Here is a 16,380-nt window from a genome sequence, read left to right as displayed (position 1 = left end):
CTTTCCCTAAGATAAATTGTATTTCTTGTTATACTTTGCAGCAAAACCCCTTGAAAGGATTTTCTGTGTTCATTATTTCTATTTCTCTCCTTGCAATCCCACTTCAAATGATTTCCAGTCAGGCTTTCACCACTATACTACACTGCAGTTGCTACTAATGGATCCTATTTTCTTCCTTATGATCCTTGTAAAATTTGTGGGATTCATTACACAAACTGTTATCTAAAATTATTTTAGACACTTTTTGAATGGCACAAATACTTAATTTTATCCCTCAAAGTTTAGAATACACTCATGTGAGTAGAAGAAATTACTGATCTATGATCTCACTATTTAAATATAGTCAATGTTAATATTTGTTTTATATAGACAGGCTTGTAGTATATTTTTAAAGGATATTATATGCATACAGTAATGATGACATGTTTCTCTTTATATAAAAACTTTTTGCAAAATCATTTTATATTTTACAATATAATTTTAATCATTGAGAGTCTCTTAGTCCCTTGTTACTGGACATTTAGTATGTTTTCAGTTTTTAAGTATTATAAACAAAGCTGTTACAAATGTCTCTAAAACTTTAAAATATTAACATAACTACTAATGTTAACAAAAAATATTGTGATGGAAAAATAATGAAAGTTGAATCGTGGTATAGTATTAGAAGTTCAAGTAAAAATCATATGCCTTATATTTCTGATAAGTCTTAAATGATTTGCCTGCATTTTCACATTTTCCAAAATTCTGAAAACTTTTAACTTTGCCCTTTGCTCAGCTCACTTTTTTAAAGACAATATTTCCATTAATTAAATTTCTTGGCTTTCATATCATTAATCCTATAGAGGTATTATCTACTGGAGCTTGTTATGGCAACTAGTTTGTAATTTAAGATGTGGATTATACTATTTTACTCTACTTTACTTCAAATGTTGTTGATACTGGCATTGATTCATCACTTAAAACATTAACCAAAACTACATAATGACTCTTGGTGTTTACATTGTTTTAAATCTAGGGGGTTTTCCCCTTGATATCATTTGTGATTTAAGTTACTTATTCTTTGGAATGAAAATTCCTTGATTTTGTCTTTATCAAACATTATCTATATTATAAAACAGATAGATTTTGGAAATGTTATAATTGATGAGTGAAATAGCTAAGAAAAGTTACTGGCATTGCAATAAATAGCACAGACTTAAAATCACTGTTGTTTTGTATGCATTTGGTGCCTTATGATTAACTTTTAGATGAAACAGTCCATTGTGATTTTGTAAACATTATCTTCATTGTCCAGTGGATTTCATGTACTCCACTGTCTGCTCTTAGAGACAATTCCTGTGTATTAACTATTGTAAATATTGGTTGCTTCCAATAGTATTCCTTAAAGGATAACAATGCTGCAATCTTATAAATTCAGTTATTTTCTAATTGTTATGTTAGTTTTGTATATGTTAGAAAAAAAGCCTATAGTCTATGTCACTGCTAAAATTTTAGTTAATATTTTTGGGTATAAGTTAAAAATATTATTCAATTACTTTTTTATTAGAGTATAATTGCTTTACAATGTTGTGTTAGTTTCTGCTGTATGGGGAAGAGAATCAGCTATATGTATACATATATCGCCTCCCTTTTGGACCACCCTCCCGCCCCCTGCATCCCACCTATCTAGGTCATCACAGAGCACTGAGCTGAGCTTCCTGTGCTTTATAACAGGTTCCCACTAGCTATTTTACACCTGGTAGTATATATATGTCAGTCCTAATCTCCCAATTCGTCACACCCTCCCCTTCCCCCACTGTGTCCACATGTCCATTCGCTACATCTGCGTCTCTATTCCTGCCCTGGAAATAGGTTCATCTGTACCATTTTTCTGGATTCCACATGTATGCATTAATATACGATATTTTTGACTTCACTCTGTATGACAGTCTCTAGGTCCATCCACATCTCTACAAATGACCCAGTTTCATTTCCTCTTTATGGCTGAGTAATATTCCATTGTATATATGTACCACATCCTCTTTATCCATTCATCTGTCATTGGACATTTAGGTTGTTTCTGTGTCCTGGCTATTGTAAATAGTGCTGCAATGAATATTGGGGTGCATGTGTCCTTTTGAATTATGGTTTTCTCAGGGTATATGCCCAGCAGTGGCATTACTGGGTCACATAGTAGTTCTATTTTTAGTTTTTTAAGACTCCTTCCAACTATTTTCCACAGGGGCTGTATGAATTTACATTCCCACCAACAGTGCAAGATGGTTCCCTTTTCTTCACACCCTCTCCAGCATTTATTGTTTGTAGATTTGGTAATGATGGCCATTCTGACTGGTGTGAGGTGATACCTCATTGTGGTTTTGATTTACATTTCTCTGGTAATTAGTGATGTTGAGCAGCTTTTCATGTGCCACTTGGCCATCTGTATGTCTTCTTTGGAGAAATGTCTGTTTAGGTCTTCCACCCATTTTTTGATTGGGTTGTTTGGTTTTTTGATATTGAGCTCCATGAGCTGTTTGTAAATTTTGGAGGTTAATACTTTGTCCATTGCTTCATTTGCAAATATTGTCTCCCATTCTGAGGGTTATCTTTTCATCTTGCTTGTAGTTTCCTTTGCTGTGCAAAAAGTTTTAAGTTTCATTAGGTCCCATTTGTTTATTTTTGTTTTTATCTCCGTTACTCTAGGAGGTGGATCAAAAAAGATCTTGCCGTCATTTATGTCAAAGAGTGCTCTTCCTATGTTTTCCACTAAGAGTTTTATAGTGTCCAGTCTTACATTTAGGTCTCTAATCCATTTTGAGTTTATTTTTGTGTATGGTGTTAGGGAGTGTTCTAATTTCATTCTTTTAAATGTAGCTGTCCAGTTTTCCAAGCACCACTTATTGAAGAGGTTGTCTTTTCTCCATTGGATATTGTTGCCTCCTTTGTCATAGATTAAGTGACCATAGGTGCGTGGGTTTGTCTCTGGGCTTTCTATCCTGTTCCATTGATCTATATTTCTGTTTTTGTGCCAGTACCATAGTGTTTTGATTACCGTAGCTTTGTAGTATAGGCTGAAGTTGGGGAGCATGATTCCTCCAGCTCCATTTTTGTTTCTCAAGATTGCTTTGGCTATTCACAGTCTTCTGTGTTTTCATACAAACTGTAATATTTTTTGTTCTAATTCTGTGAGAATACCATTGGTAATTTGATAGGGATTGCTTTGAATCTGTAGGTTGCTTTGGGTAGTCTAATCATTTTCACAATATTGATTCTTCCAATCCAAGAACATTGTATATCTCTCCATCTGTTTATGTCGTCTTTGATTTCTTTCATCAGTGTTTTATAGTTTTCTGAGTACAGGTCTTCTACCTACTTAGGTAGGTTTATTCCTAGGTATTTTATACTTTTTGTTGCGATGGTAGATAGGATTGTTTCCTTAATTTCACTTTCTGATCTTTCATCGTTAGTGTATAGGAATGCAAGAGATTTCTGTGCATTAATTTTGTATCCTGCAACTTTACCAAATTCATTGATTAGCTCTAGTGGTTTTCGGGTGGCATCTTTAGGATTTTCTATGTATATATAGTATCATGTCTTCTGCAAGCAGTGACAGCTTTATTTCTTCTTTTCCAATTCATATTCCTTTTATTTATTTTTCTTCTCTGGTTGACCTGGGTAAGACTTCCAAAACTATGTTGAATAAGAGTGGCAAGAGTGGACATCCTTGTCTTGTTCCTGATCTTCAAGGAAATGCTTTCAGTTTTTCACCACTGAGATTGATGTTTGCTGTGGGTTTGTCCTATATGACCTTAATTATGTTGAGGTAGGTTCCCTCTGTGTCCCCTTTGTGAAGAGTTTTTATCATAAATGGGTGTTGAATTTTATCAAAAGCTTTTTCTGCATTTATTGTGATGATCATATGGTTTTTATTCCTTAATTTGTTAATATAGTGGATCACATTGATTGATTTGTGTATACTGAAGAATCCTTGCTTTGCTGGGATAAATCCCACTTGATCATGGTGTATGATCCCTTAATGTGTTATTGGATTCTGTTTGCTAGTAGTTTGTTGAGGATTTTTGCATCTATATTCATCAGTGATGTTGTTCTGTAATTTTCGTTTTTTGTAGTATTGTTGTCTGGTTTTGGTATTAGGGTGTTGGTGGCCTCGTAGAATGAGTTTGGGAGTGTTCCTTCCTTTGCAATTTTTTGGAAGAGTTTGAAAATGATGGGTGTTAGCTCTTCTCTAAATGTTTGATAGAATTCACCTGTGAGCCATCTGGTCCTAGACTTTTGTTTGTTGGAAGATTTTTAATTACAGTTTCAATTTCATTACTTGTGATTGGTCTATTCACATTTTCTAATTCTTCCGGTTCAGTATTGGAAAGTTGTATTTTTCCAACAATTTGTCCATTTCTTCCAGGTTGTCCATTTTATTGGCATAGAGTTGCTTGTAGTAGTCTTTTATTATCCTTTAGTATTTCTTCCATGTCATTCGTAAGTTCTTTTTCAATTCTAATTTTATTGATGTGAATCCTCTCCCCTTTTTTCTTGATGAGTTTCGCTAAAGGGTCATCAATTTTGTTTATCTTCTGAAAGAACCAACTTTTAGTTTTATTGTTCTTTGTTGTTGTTTTTTTCATTTCTATTTCATTTATTTCTGTTCTAATCTTTATGATTTCTTTCCTTCTACTGACTTTGTGTTCCTCTTGTTCTTCTTTCCCTCGTTGCTTTAGGCATAAGCTTAGATTGTTTATTTGAGACTTTTCTCGTTTCTTGAGGTGATATTGTATTGCTATAAACTTCCCTCTTAGAACTGCTTTTGCTGCATCCCATAGGTTTTGTGTCGTTGTATTTTCATTGTCATTTGTTTCTATGCATTTTTTTAATTTCCTCTTTGATTTCTTCAGTGATCTCTTGATTGTTTAGCAGTGCACTGTTTAGCCTCCATGTGTTTGTGTTTTTTACAGTTTTTTTTTCCTGTATTTGATTTCCAGTCTCATAGCATTGTTGTTGGAAAAGATGATTGATATGATTTCAGTTTTCTTAAATTTTCCAAGGCTTGATTTGTGACCCAAGATGTGATCTATCCTGAAGAATGTTTCATGTGCACTTGAGAAGAAAGTGTATTCTGTCACTATCTGGTGGAATGTCCTATAAATATCAATTAAATCTCTCTGCTCTATTGTGTCATTTAAATCTTGTTTTCTTATTTATTTTCTGTCTGGATGATCTGTCCATTGGTGTAAGTGGTGTGTTAAAGTCCCCCACTATTATTGTGTTACTGTTGATTTCCCCTTTTATGGCTATAAGCGTTTGCCTTTTATATTGAAGTGCTCCTGTGTTGGGTTCATAAATATTTATAATTGTTATATCTTCTTCTTGGATTAATCCCTTGGTCATTATGTAGTGTCCTTCCTTATCTCTTGTAACAGTCTTTATTTCAAAATCTATTTTTCTGATATGAGTATTGCTAGTCCAGGTTTCTTTTGATTTCCATTTGCATGGAATATCTTTTTCCATCCCCTCACTTTCAGTCTGTATGTGTCCCTAGGTCTGAAGTGGGTCTCCTTTAGGCAGCATACCTATGGATTTTGTTTTTGTATCCATTCAGCTAATCTGTGCCTCAGGCCTAACAACCAGTAAGATAGGAACAGAGTCCCACCCATCAAAAATAATGAGACGACAAGAAAATATGTTACTGACGAAGGAGCAAGGTAAAAACCTACAAGACCAAATAAATGAAGAGGAATAGGCAACCAACCTGAAAAAAGAATTCAGAGTAATGATGGTGAAGATGATCCAAAATATCGGAAATAGAATGAAGACACAGATCGAGAAAATATAAGAAATGTTTAACAAAGACCTAGAAGAACTAAAGAACGAAGAAACAGAGATGAACAACACAATAACTGAAATGAAAAATATGCTAGAAGGAATCAATAGAATAACTGAGGCAGAACAATGAATAAGTGAGCTGGAATATAGATTGGTGGAAATAACTGCCAAGGAGCAGAATAAAGAAAAAAGAATGAAAAAAATCAAAGACAGTCTCAGAGACCTCTGGGACAACACTAAACACACCAACATTCAAATTATAGTGGTCCCAGTAGAAGAAGAGAAAGAGAAAGGGTCTGAGAAAATTTTGAAGAGAGTGTAGTTGAAAACTTCCGTAACATGGGAAAGGAAATAGCCACCCAAGTCCAGGAAGCACAGAGAATCCGATACAGGAAAAACCCTAGGAGAAACACACCAAGATACATATTTATCAAACTAACAAAAATTAAATTCAAAGAAAAAATATTAAAAGCAGCAAGGGAAAAGCAAAAAATAACATACAAGGGAATCCCCATAAGGTTATCAGCTGATTTTTCAGCAGAAACTCTGCAGGCCATAAGGGAGTGGCAGGATATATTTAAAGTGATGAAAGGGAAAAACCTACAACCAAGATTACTCTACCCAGCAAGGATCTCATTCAGATTCAACAGAGAAATCAAAAGCTTTACAGAAAAGCCAAAGTTAAGAGAATTCAACACCACCAAACCAGTTTTACAACAAATGCTAAAGGAACTTCTCTATGTGGGAAACAGAAGAAAAGGAAGAGATCTACAAGACCAAACCCAAAACAATTAAGAAAATGGTAAAAGGAACATACATATCTAAAATTACCTTAAATGTAAATGGATTAAATGCACCAACCAAAAGACACATATTCAATTACTTTTAATTGAAGTTCCTTTTAGAAGGGTGTGATTCACATATCCCTTAAATTAGAGGGAAACTTAAGGATATTGTCCTCCCAACCACCTCAGTATAGTCAAAATAAGGAATTGATTATCTAAAAAGATTTTAGATAGACCTGCTCTACCATCTAATGGAAAAAATATATATATACGTATATCATATTATACTCATTTACTGATTTAAAATTTATTTATGGTAGTTTTGTCATTGTTTATCTTGGAATCTTCCAGGGAAGATGATATTTTATCTTCAAATAGAGATATGGTTATTCCTTCATTATTTTTTATGCCTTTTAATTTTTTGTCTTCTGTTTACATTGGTCAATACATGAAGTACAGTGTTAAATAATAATAAAGATCATGGGCATCCTTTTTATGTCCTTCTCTTAATGGAATTGCTTCTAGTTTTTTCCCTTAAGTAAGAGGCCAGCTTTAAGATTCAATATGCATTTTATTATGTTAAAAAGTATTTATCAGTTTCAATTTATTGACTTTTTTAAATTGGGAATGGATGTCAATTTTTGTCAAGGCTTTTCTGCATTTGGGGACATGTTCATGTAATATCTTCTCTATAAATACAGTGAATTATATTGATGGATTTCCTAATGTTGAACCTTGAATTATTAGAATAAATCTCATTTGGTCATAATATCCCATCCTTTCTTAAACACATTCCAGTTTTCTTTTTTGTCTCACCATTCAACCAAAATATCTCTGATTTAGGTCAACAGTGATTTCCACATTGCTAAATCTAATCATTGTTTCTTTGTTCTTATCTTCTTTAACTTACATGTAGCACTTAACCAAGTTGGTTATACCTTTATCTCTGGAAACATTTTTCTCTTGGCTCTAAGAACGCATACTATTCTTGTTTCTTTATACTTTTCTGGATTCTTGTTCTCAGTTTCCTTTACTGGTTTCTCTTTATCTCTCCACACTCATTTGAGAATCCAAGGGCTTATCCTCTTATTATAAGCTTTGTATATGTAACTGCCAACCCAGTCTCCATTTAGATGTCTAGTGGGTTTCTCAAGCCTAACTTTTCGAAAATTAAACTTGATATCCAATTGCATTATACCTGCAGCCTTCCGCATTTGAGTTTATGACAATTCAGTCCTTCCAGTTTTCAGCCCAAGACCGTCAAAATACTCATTAAAATTATGTATTCATTTATATTGGGAATTACTTGTCCAAATATGCATATGTTCAGTTTTCACAGATCATGCCAAATTTTTTCCCAAAATTGTTATACATTTTTCTACTCAGACCACCATGTATGAGAATTCCAGCCTCAGATTAATACCATCATCTAATGTTATCTTTTATTTATTTTTAACTATTGTGCTTTTGTTGAATTTATCCTACTGTGGTTTTAAATTTGCATTTCTATGATGACTCATGAGGTAGAGAATTTTTAAAGCGATTCATTTAAAGCAATTCATTTAAAGCAACATTTAATGTTGTTTTAATCTATCATAGAGTGTTGGACTCAGATTTCTCCTCCACATTCTGGTTGTGACCTTCACTTTACACCTTTTAGATACTCAGTTATCTCATCTGAACAACTAGATGTGTGTTAATTTAATATGTTCATAATCTACAAGAGAGATTAGGGTTTAAGGTGTTGATTAAGGGGAAGTACTTCATGAAGTTGTTAAAATTATTCACTGAATTAGTTCAAACCACCAAATACACTTACGTGCTCTCAGATTTGTAAATGGGTGATCAACCATTAATCTTTAATATGGGCTTTTCTGAAAACTTCTCACTCCCTATTAATTCAATTAGAACTTCAAGTCTTCTTGGGTAAAAAATTCATGTTTCTACATGACTTTTATGATTGAGAACTGCATCAAAAATTAGGATATACCACAAAGATGTTTTCTCATTCAAAAACCTAAAATGTCCTAATACAAATTTAAAATAAGTATTGCACATTAGGGGAAAAAAATAAATCCAACAAAACCGAAGCCATGGAATGAATACACCCTTTAATCATGCCAAGTTAGATGTGTCTCATTTTCTCAATGACTTGGTTACAACTTTATCTGAGAAATGCATTCAAAATATGTTGCAGTATCTAAAAAGCTTGATTAATAGTTTTTTCATGATTATTTACTAAGCAGTAGTAATAATGAGTAGGTATGAAAGCTTGAATATCACTTAGCTAAGTAGTTTGGTAGTTTATGAAGAAAATTTTTGGAAAATATTTCAAAGCCTTCTTGAAACAAACATTTATGAAAAGTCTGTTTTCTTTTGGTTTAGAAATTAAGTCTAATGTTCAATTACCTTGTTAATTTATATACAGGTAAATCATCTTATAATTTTTTGAACTTCTCATCTTAAAGTTATAGCATCAGCCCAAATATTCCTTTAATTATGGATAGTAATTCTTCTAAAAATTATATTTAGTATTTCTTTTGGTAAATTGAATACATTTAGTACTACTTTTTAAATTTTTATATTAGCTGTTTATTTCATAAAATAGTTTTTGATTTTATTTTTAAAGTTACTCTTTATGGTATATAATATTGGATTTTAACTTACAATAACAATAGTTTCTTTTTTAAATAAGTTAGTTGACTTAAGAAAATTGTTAAATGTATAATAGTACAGGTGGTATAGTATGTAAATGTGAATAAAATAATAAAGAGGATTCAGAAATGGTTTGGAAAACAATGTTCTTTTGAATTATTTGCTTTGTCATTAATTTCAGGATTTTGTTGCCTCTTAGAAATATTGGCCTTGTATTTTAATTGTATAATTCAGTGGTTTTTAGTATATTCACAAGTTTATGGAACTGTAACCACTATGTAATTTTAGAACATTTTAATTATGCCCAAAAGGGACCCTATACCCATCAGCAGTCATTCTCAATTCCTTCCTCCCCTCAGTCCTTAGCAACCAACAAATTCACTTTCTGTCTCTATGGATTTGCTGCCTCTGGGCATTTCATAGCCATGTTGTAGAATCTATCAGTACTTCATTCCTTTTTTATGTCTGAATAGTATTCCATTGTATGTATATATCACATTTTGTTTATCCATTCATCAGTTGAAGGGGGTTTTGGCTGTTTCTACCTCTTGGCTATTTTGAATAATGCTGCTGTTAACATTGATGTACAAGTTTTTGCATACATGTTGTCATTTCTCTTGGTTATATACCTAGAAGTGGAATTCCCGGGACATATAATTGTATGTTTAACATTTTAAGGAACTGCCAACTATTTTCAAAGTGACTGCAACATTTTATATTCCCACCAGAAATCTATGAGGGTTCTAATTTCTTCATATCCTCAGCAATAATTGGTATTGTCTATCTTTATTATTAAAACCATCCTATTGGGTGTGAAGTGGTATCTTGTGGTTTCGATTTGCATTTTCCTAATCACTAATGATATAGAAAAATTTTTCATGTGCTTGTTTTCCATTTGTTTATCTCCTTTGGAGAAATGTCTTTTCACATCTTTTGACCATTTTAAATTCAGTTGACATTTCATTATTGAGTTGTAAGTATTCTTTATGTAGCCTGGATATTAGACTCTCATCAGATAGGTAGTTTGAAAATATTTTCTCCTACTCTGTAAAGTGTCTTTTCACTTTTGATAATTCTTGAAGCCCAAAAGTTTTTAACTTTGATGAAGTCTTGTCTATTTTATTTTTGGTTACCCATGCTTTAAGTGTCATATCTAAGAAACTGTTGCCTGAACCAAAGTCACAGGATTTATGTCTATCTTTTCTTCTGATATTTTTATCATTTTAATTCTTACATTTAGGTCTTTGATCCAATTTTAGTAATTTTTGTATGAAGTAGGGGGTCCAAACTCGTTCTTTGCATGAGGGTATCCAGTATTCCCAACAGCACTTTTTTAAAACACTATTTTTTCCCCATTGTATTATCTAGACACCTTTGTTGAATACAGTCAATCATTGATTTATTTAGGGACTCTGAATTCTATTCCATTGATTTGTATGTCTTTCCTTGTACCAGTACTACCATGTTTTGATCACTGTAGTTTTGTAGGATGTTTTAAAATCCAGAAGTGTGAGCCCTCCAGTTTTTTTCTTTCAGAGAGTGTTTTTGCTATCCTGGGACCTTTGGGTTTTCAAATGTATTTTAGGATATGCTTGTCAATTTCTGAAAAGAAGTAAACTAGCATTTTGAAAGGGGATCGCATGGAATCAGTAGATCAATTAAAGTAGTATTATCATCTTCTAATCCATGAACAGAGGTGTCTTTCCATTTATTTAAGCCTCTTCAGCTCTTTTCAACTATGTGTTATAGTTTTCAGTATATAAATTTTGCACTTTTTAGTAAAATTTATTCCTAATAATTTTATTAATTTTGATGCTACTGTAAATGAACTTTTTTCCTTAATTTCATTTTTGGATTGTTAATTGCTATTGTATAGAAATAAAACTACTTTTTCTGTGTTATACCCTGCAAGTTGCTAAACTTAAACTAGACTCTAGTAGGGGTTTTTTTTTTGTATATTCATTATGATTTTCTATGAATAAGATCTCAAAATCTGTAAATACAAATGCTTTTATTTCTTTCCTCCCAATATGGAAACCAGATTATTTATTTTTGTTACGTAAATACTCTGGCTAGAACCTCAAGTACAATGTTAAAAATGAGTGATGAGAGCAAACATCCTGTTCTTCCTGATCTCAGATGGTAGCATTCATTTTTCATCATTAAGTATAATGTTTGTTTTTCATACACTTTTATATCAGGCTGAGGAAATTTCATAGGGTTTTTTGTTGTTGTTGTTGTTAGTTAAGTGGTTTCATCATGAAAGGGTGTGGAATTATGTAAAATAACTTTTCTATATCCATTGAGAGGATCAGGTGAATTTGACTCTGTATTATATGAATACAGTATATTACATTAAGTGATTTTTGCATTCCCAACATGAATCCTACTTGGTTGTGGTGTATAATCCCTCATATATTACTGGATTGTTTGCTGCTATTTTGTGGAGGATGTTTGTGTTATATTCACAAGTGATATTGGTCTATAGTTTTATTTCTTGTTATGTCTTGGGCAGAATTTGGTATTGGGTAATATAGCCTCGTAGAATACTTTTTCCTAATTTTTAAGAGTTTTTGAAGAACTCTTGTTAATTCATCTTTTAACATTTAGTAGAATTCACCAGTGAAGCAATCTACTCCTGGCCTTTTTTTGTGTGGGAAGATTTTGATTATGAATCTCTTTACCTGTTATATATGTATTCAGGTTTTCTATTTTTTCTTAGTCAGTTTTGGTAATTCATGTCATTTTAGTAATTGGTCCATTTCATCTTGTTTATCTAATTTGTTGGCATCAAATGATTTATAGTATACCATTATAATCATTCTTATTTTTGTGAGGTTAATAGTAATGTCCCCTCTTTAATTTCTGATTTTAGTAATTTGACCTTTTTTTCTTAGTGTATCTAGTTTTCTTAAATTTCTTGACTTTTTCAAATTACTGTCTTTTGGTTTTATTAGGTTTTTGTTGTTGTTTACTTTTTTGTATACTAGGACTCATTTGTTACCACTCTAAACTTTATTATTTTCTTTCTTCTACTTGCTTTGGGTTTTGTTTGCTCTACTTTTTGTTTCCTTTAGATGTAAAATTAGATTATTGGCTTGAGATCTTCTTTATTACAGGCATTTACAGGTATACGTGTGTTGCTCTAACTTGATCCAAAAAGTTTTACTATGTTGTTCTTTAATTCTCATTCATCTCAAAGTATTTTCTAATTCTTGAGATTTCTTCTTTGACCTGTTGGTTATATAGGAGTATATTGTTTAATTTCCACGTATTTCCAAATTTGATTCTGTTACTGATTTCGAATTTCATTCCTGTGTGGTTAGGGAAGATACTTTATATCATTTTAATCTTTTAAAATCTAATGTGACTTGTTTTATAGCCTAACGGTTAGTTTACCATTTGCCCCAATCATTGTCTACTGTCTCAGGTGGCCACAAAGTTAATCAATTGCCTGTGCTACTTAAAATTTTGACAATCATGGCTTGGGAGAAAATTTCCTGGTGAGATGTTTTGTACTGGGAGAGCTCTGTATCAAGAAAATACAGATGTCCTCGCACATGGAGTCATGCAAAAAACCACCAGACAGGTCAAATAATGACAGTTCTGTGAGAATGAGGCTTTGAAAGCATTGCACATCAGTTCTTCTCCCTCTGGTGGCTGCCCAGCTGATGGGTTTCTCCACAGATGTGTGCTGTTCAAGGCTATCATGGACCTGGAGGGAAGGATTAGGACAAGTTAAACACCACAAAGCTCATACCTCTTACTCGGATTAGACTGATTATCTTGAATAGGTGCTCCCTTTTTGCTGGAAACCTTCACTTAATTTCCAAAGTTCTGAAAAACGCTAATTTTGACTCTTTTTTTGGCCAGTTTTCTCATTACCTTTGTGGAGAAGAGTTTTCAGATATTCTTAATGCACCGTGTCCACTGATACCCTTCATAAGGACTATATGTCAGAAAATTGGGCTTTTATTTTACGTTTTTCTCAGTCTTATTTTTCCTTCAGTCTTGTTTATGGTATGTTTTTCCACATAACTTCTGTAAAATATGCCATCAGACATGTCAACAAATCTTGGTTTACTTGACAAGGTGACATTATCCTTCAGCCCAAGATTATACAAATAAACTCATATTGATTACTCTAATAATTTGTACTGTTTTGTATTTGCATTTAGGTTTTTGTTAATCTGAAATTTATTTTTGTTATAATGTGAGTTAGATGTGAAGTAGAAAGATAACTTTGTTTTTCTTTTTTAAACAGAGGTCCTACATTTTTCCAATCCATTAATTAAAGTAAATGAATTCTCTCTCACTGAATTCAAATACCATTAGATCTATTTCTGGGCTCTGGTTTTTCCTTCTGTTCTTTATTGCAATGCCAAAAATAAATACTCCTTAATGTACTGATATTATAAGATGTTTTAATATCTGGTAGCGAGTTTCCAACATTATTCTTATTTTTCACATACCTCTTGGCTAGTCTCACATACCTTTTCTCCCATATGAATTTCATTTCATGAAGTTTCAAAGAGAATACTCCTTTTTATCATGTCTTATATTAATTTTGTGGTAACTGACAGTATATCCTATTAAACCTTTCTGTGAAATATCATTTTTTCTTGATTTAAGCTTTTAAATAAGAATTTTTGTTTGCTGTATTATAGGTCCTCCCTTTTGTGTTGAATTTATTTCCAAATACTTTATATTTTTGACAAAAGTTTTTAAATATTGTCACAATATATTTAACAGATTATTACTCTTATAGATAAAAGCTATTAATTTCCTTATGACTTTTTTCCAAAAATCATTTATTATAGTTTTAAATAGAATCTTCTGTCTTTCTGGGTATTCAATCATATCATCTAAAATTGAAGACATTATATTTTCATATTCAATATTATACTAGTAAAATTTAGTTTATTATCTACTTGCATTTAGCTAAATTTCACAAAACAGGATTAATAACAATGGTGATGAAAGATAATCTGGTTTCATTTTTTGAGTTCAGTGGGCATGGGTTCAGTATTTTATGATTTATTTTGATATTTTATGTTCATTCTTTATAATATATTTGGGTGTGTTTTCCTTGTGCTAGTTTAAAAATTATGGAAACTAGATAGTGAATTTATCAAATGGCTTTTTTGTGGAGTGTTGGCCATATTTATGTTATTTTCTTTTTTAATATGCTGGTGAGAGCAAAGACTTAAATTTTTGAATTTTTATCAATTCTTTTAACTAAAATACATTCTATTTGATCATGATTGTGCATTTGTATACTGTTAGACTTGATTTTTGCTATATTTTATTCAGACTCTTGCATCAGTTTTCATAAGTGAAAACAGCCTATGGTGTTACTTTATAATATTTTAATCAATATTATGTTATAGTTGCATAATTTGAAAGATAATTTCTTACTTTACAGAAGAGTGGAAAGCTCCACAGTTTACTGTGTGTGTGTGTATGTATTTTTTCCTTAGCTAGAAGATTTGAAAAGAGTTTATGATCAACTAGTCTGGAAGAAAAAAATTTATGAAAATGAATATTTGGAAGCACTTAATAATTTTTATGCCACAGTAAGTTGATATTTCCCTATTTCCCACTAGAGCTCCATTCTCTATTCCCAAGTACTAACTCATACAACTAAAAGTAATTTCATTATTACACATTTTTTTCTTTTTCTTTTTCACTCAAAAAGAAAAAACAATGTGTAATAATGAAATTACTTTTAGTAATTTTTATTTTAAATCATTTTTACTTAAACATGTATAAATGATTCTTTTTTTAAAGAAAAGAACATGGGATATTGAGCTTTCTAATATCGCAAAAGATTCTTCAGATGTCTCAAAAGCATTTTCTCAATTGATGGAAGAAAATAGAAGACTTGAGATCGATATTGAAACTATACTAGGTTATATCAGTGACAGGTAATATTGCAGATACGATTTTCATTCTTATATAGCATATCTAATATGTTAAATATAATAAATCACTTCATTTTGTGTTCCTGGGGTGGTATGATGGTGTTTGTGTTTGTCTTTATAATTAGCTTAAGTTTTATTTCTATCCCAAATGTTGCTCTTTTATCATTCTGAATCCATTTAGAAAAATCAAAATAACGAAAAGGGATTCATATCACTTCCTTTGAACATATTCTCTTATAAAGATACTTTAAAATGTGTCTAATCAAGCTCGTGATCTCCTTCAGTCAGTACTCAATTCTTCCCTGAAACTACTAAACTAGATTTCTTAGCTCGTAAACTTATGAGTTTTCTTGACTCCCCTTTCTGTTTCAACCCTCATATTCAACATGTTAACAAGAAATGTTCCACATACTAAATAATTTTTTAATTTATCTGTTTCAATACTGCACCAGCACTCTGGTACAAGCTATCATCATGTCTTGCATGAACTTGTGAACTGGTGATTTCCAAAGCTGGTTTTGTGCAGCGTTGGTGGTGTAGTGGTGAGCATGGCTACCTTCCAAAGCTCATTTACCTGCAATAACTGTGCTCCCTTTCTAATCCATTATCTACATTGTGGTAGGTGTGCTCTTTTTTCTTTTAATTTTTTTAGCACAAGTATGATCCGTTTCCCTTCATACTTGTATTAATTTTAGCAGGGGTGAGGGAACAAAAGCCCCTCTTTAACGAATCCCACAAGGTTCCTGATTAGGCAGGAAGGCCTGGCTCTGCAGTCTCCTGTCACACCTGGTTCAGCTTTATTATTTGGTTCAAATACAATGGCCTTAGTTCAGTTTCTCCTATTCGTCACGTTGTTTTTTCCAGCCCTAAAGGTGTTTTTATGCTAATTCCTTTTCAATAAGTGTTTTTCTTCCACCTTCTACCTAGTTAATTACTACTTATCTTTAAGATTACAGCTGAGAAGTCAGTTCTGGGTAGCTTTCATTGACTGTCTAGTTATATCCAATTCCTCTATTATGTGTGTATATGGCATACATTTTTCCCTTCATATTGCTTGTCATATTTGCAGCTTTGTGTGTGTAGATATTTGACTGGTGTCCATCTTCCTCAACAAATGGGAAGATCCATGAGGGCAGACATAAGCCATGACCATATTTTCTTCATCATTGAATTCTCATCATCAAGCATAGTTCCTGACA

At 32.1% G+C, this 16,380-nt stretch overlaps 1 protein-coding gene across 1 annotated transcript in view; it reads left to right on the top strand.

The window, feature by feature from the left end:
- Window positions 1–16,380, top strand: part of CCDC178 (coiled-coil domain containing 178) — a 369,756-nt gene that overhangs the window by 69,766 nt on the left and 283,610 nt on the right. Inside the window, exons 10-11 of the mRNA XM_007455238.1 lie at window positions 14,738–14,833; window positions 15,048–15,184. Coding sequence (XP_007455300.1) covers window positions 14,738–14,833; window positions 15,048–15,184 — 233 coding nt within the window. The remainder of the gene's footprint in view (window positions 1–14,737; window positions 14,834–15,047; window positions 15,185–16,380) is intronic.

Source organism: Lipotes vexillifer, unplaced genomic scaffold (genome assembly GCF_000442215.2).
Source record: "Lipotes vexillifer unplaced genomic scaffold, Lipotes_vexillifer_v1.1 scaffold90, whole genome shotgun sequence".
NCBI classification, from domain to species: Eukaryota; Metazoa; Chordata; class Mammalia; order Artiodactyla; family Lipotidae; genus Lipotes; species Lipotes vexillifer.
Note: the sequence above shows the minus strand (reverse complement) of the source record. Positions and strands in the feature narration are given on the sequence as shown.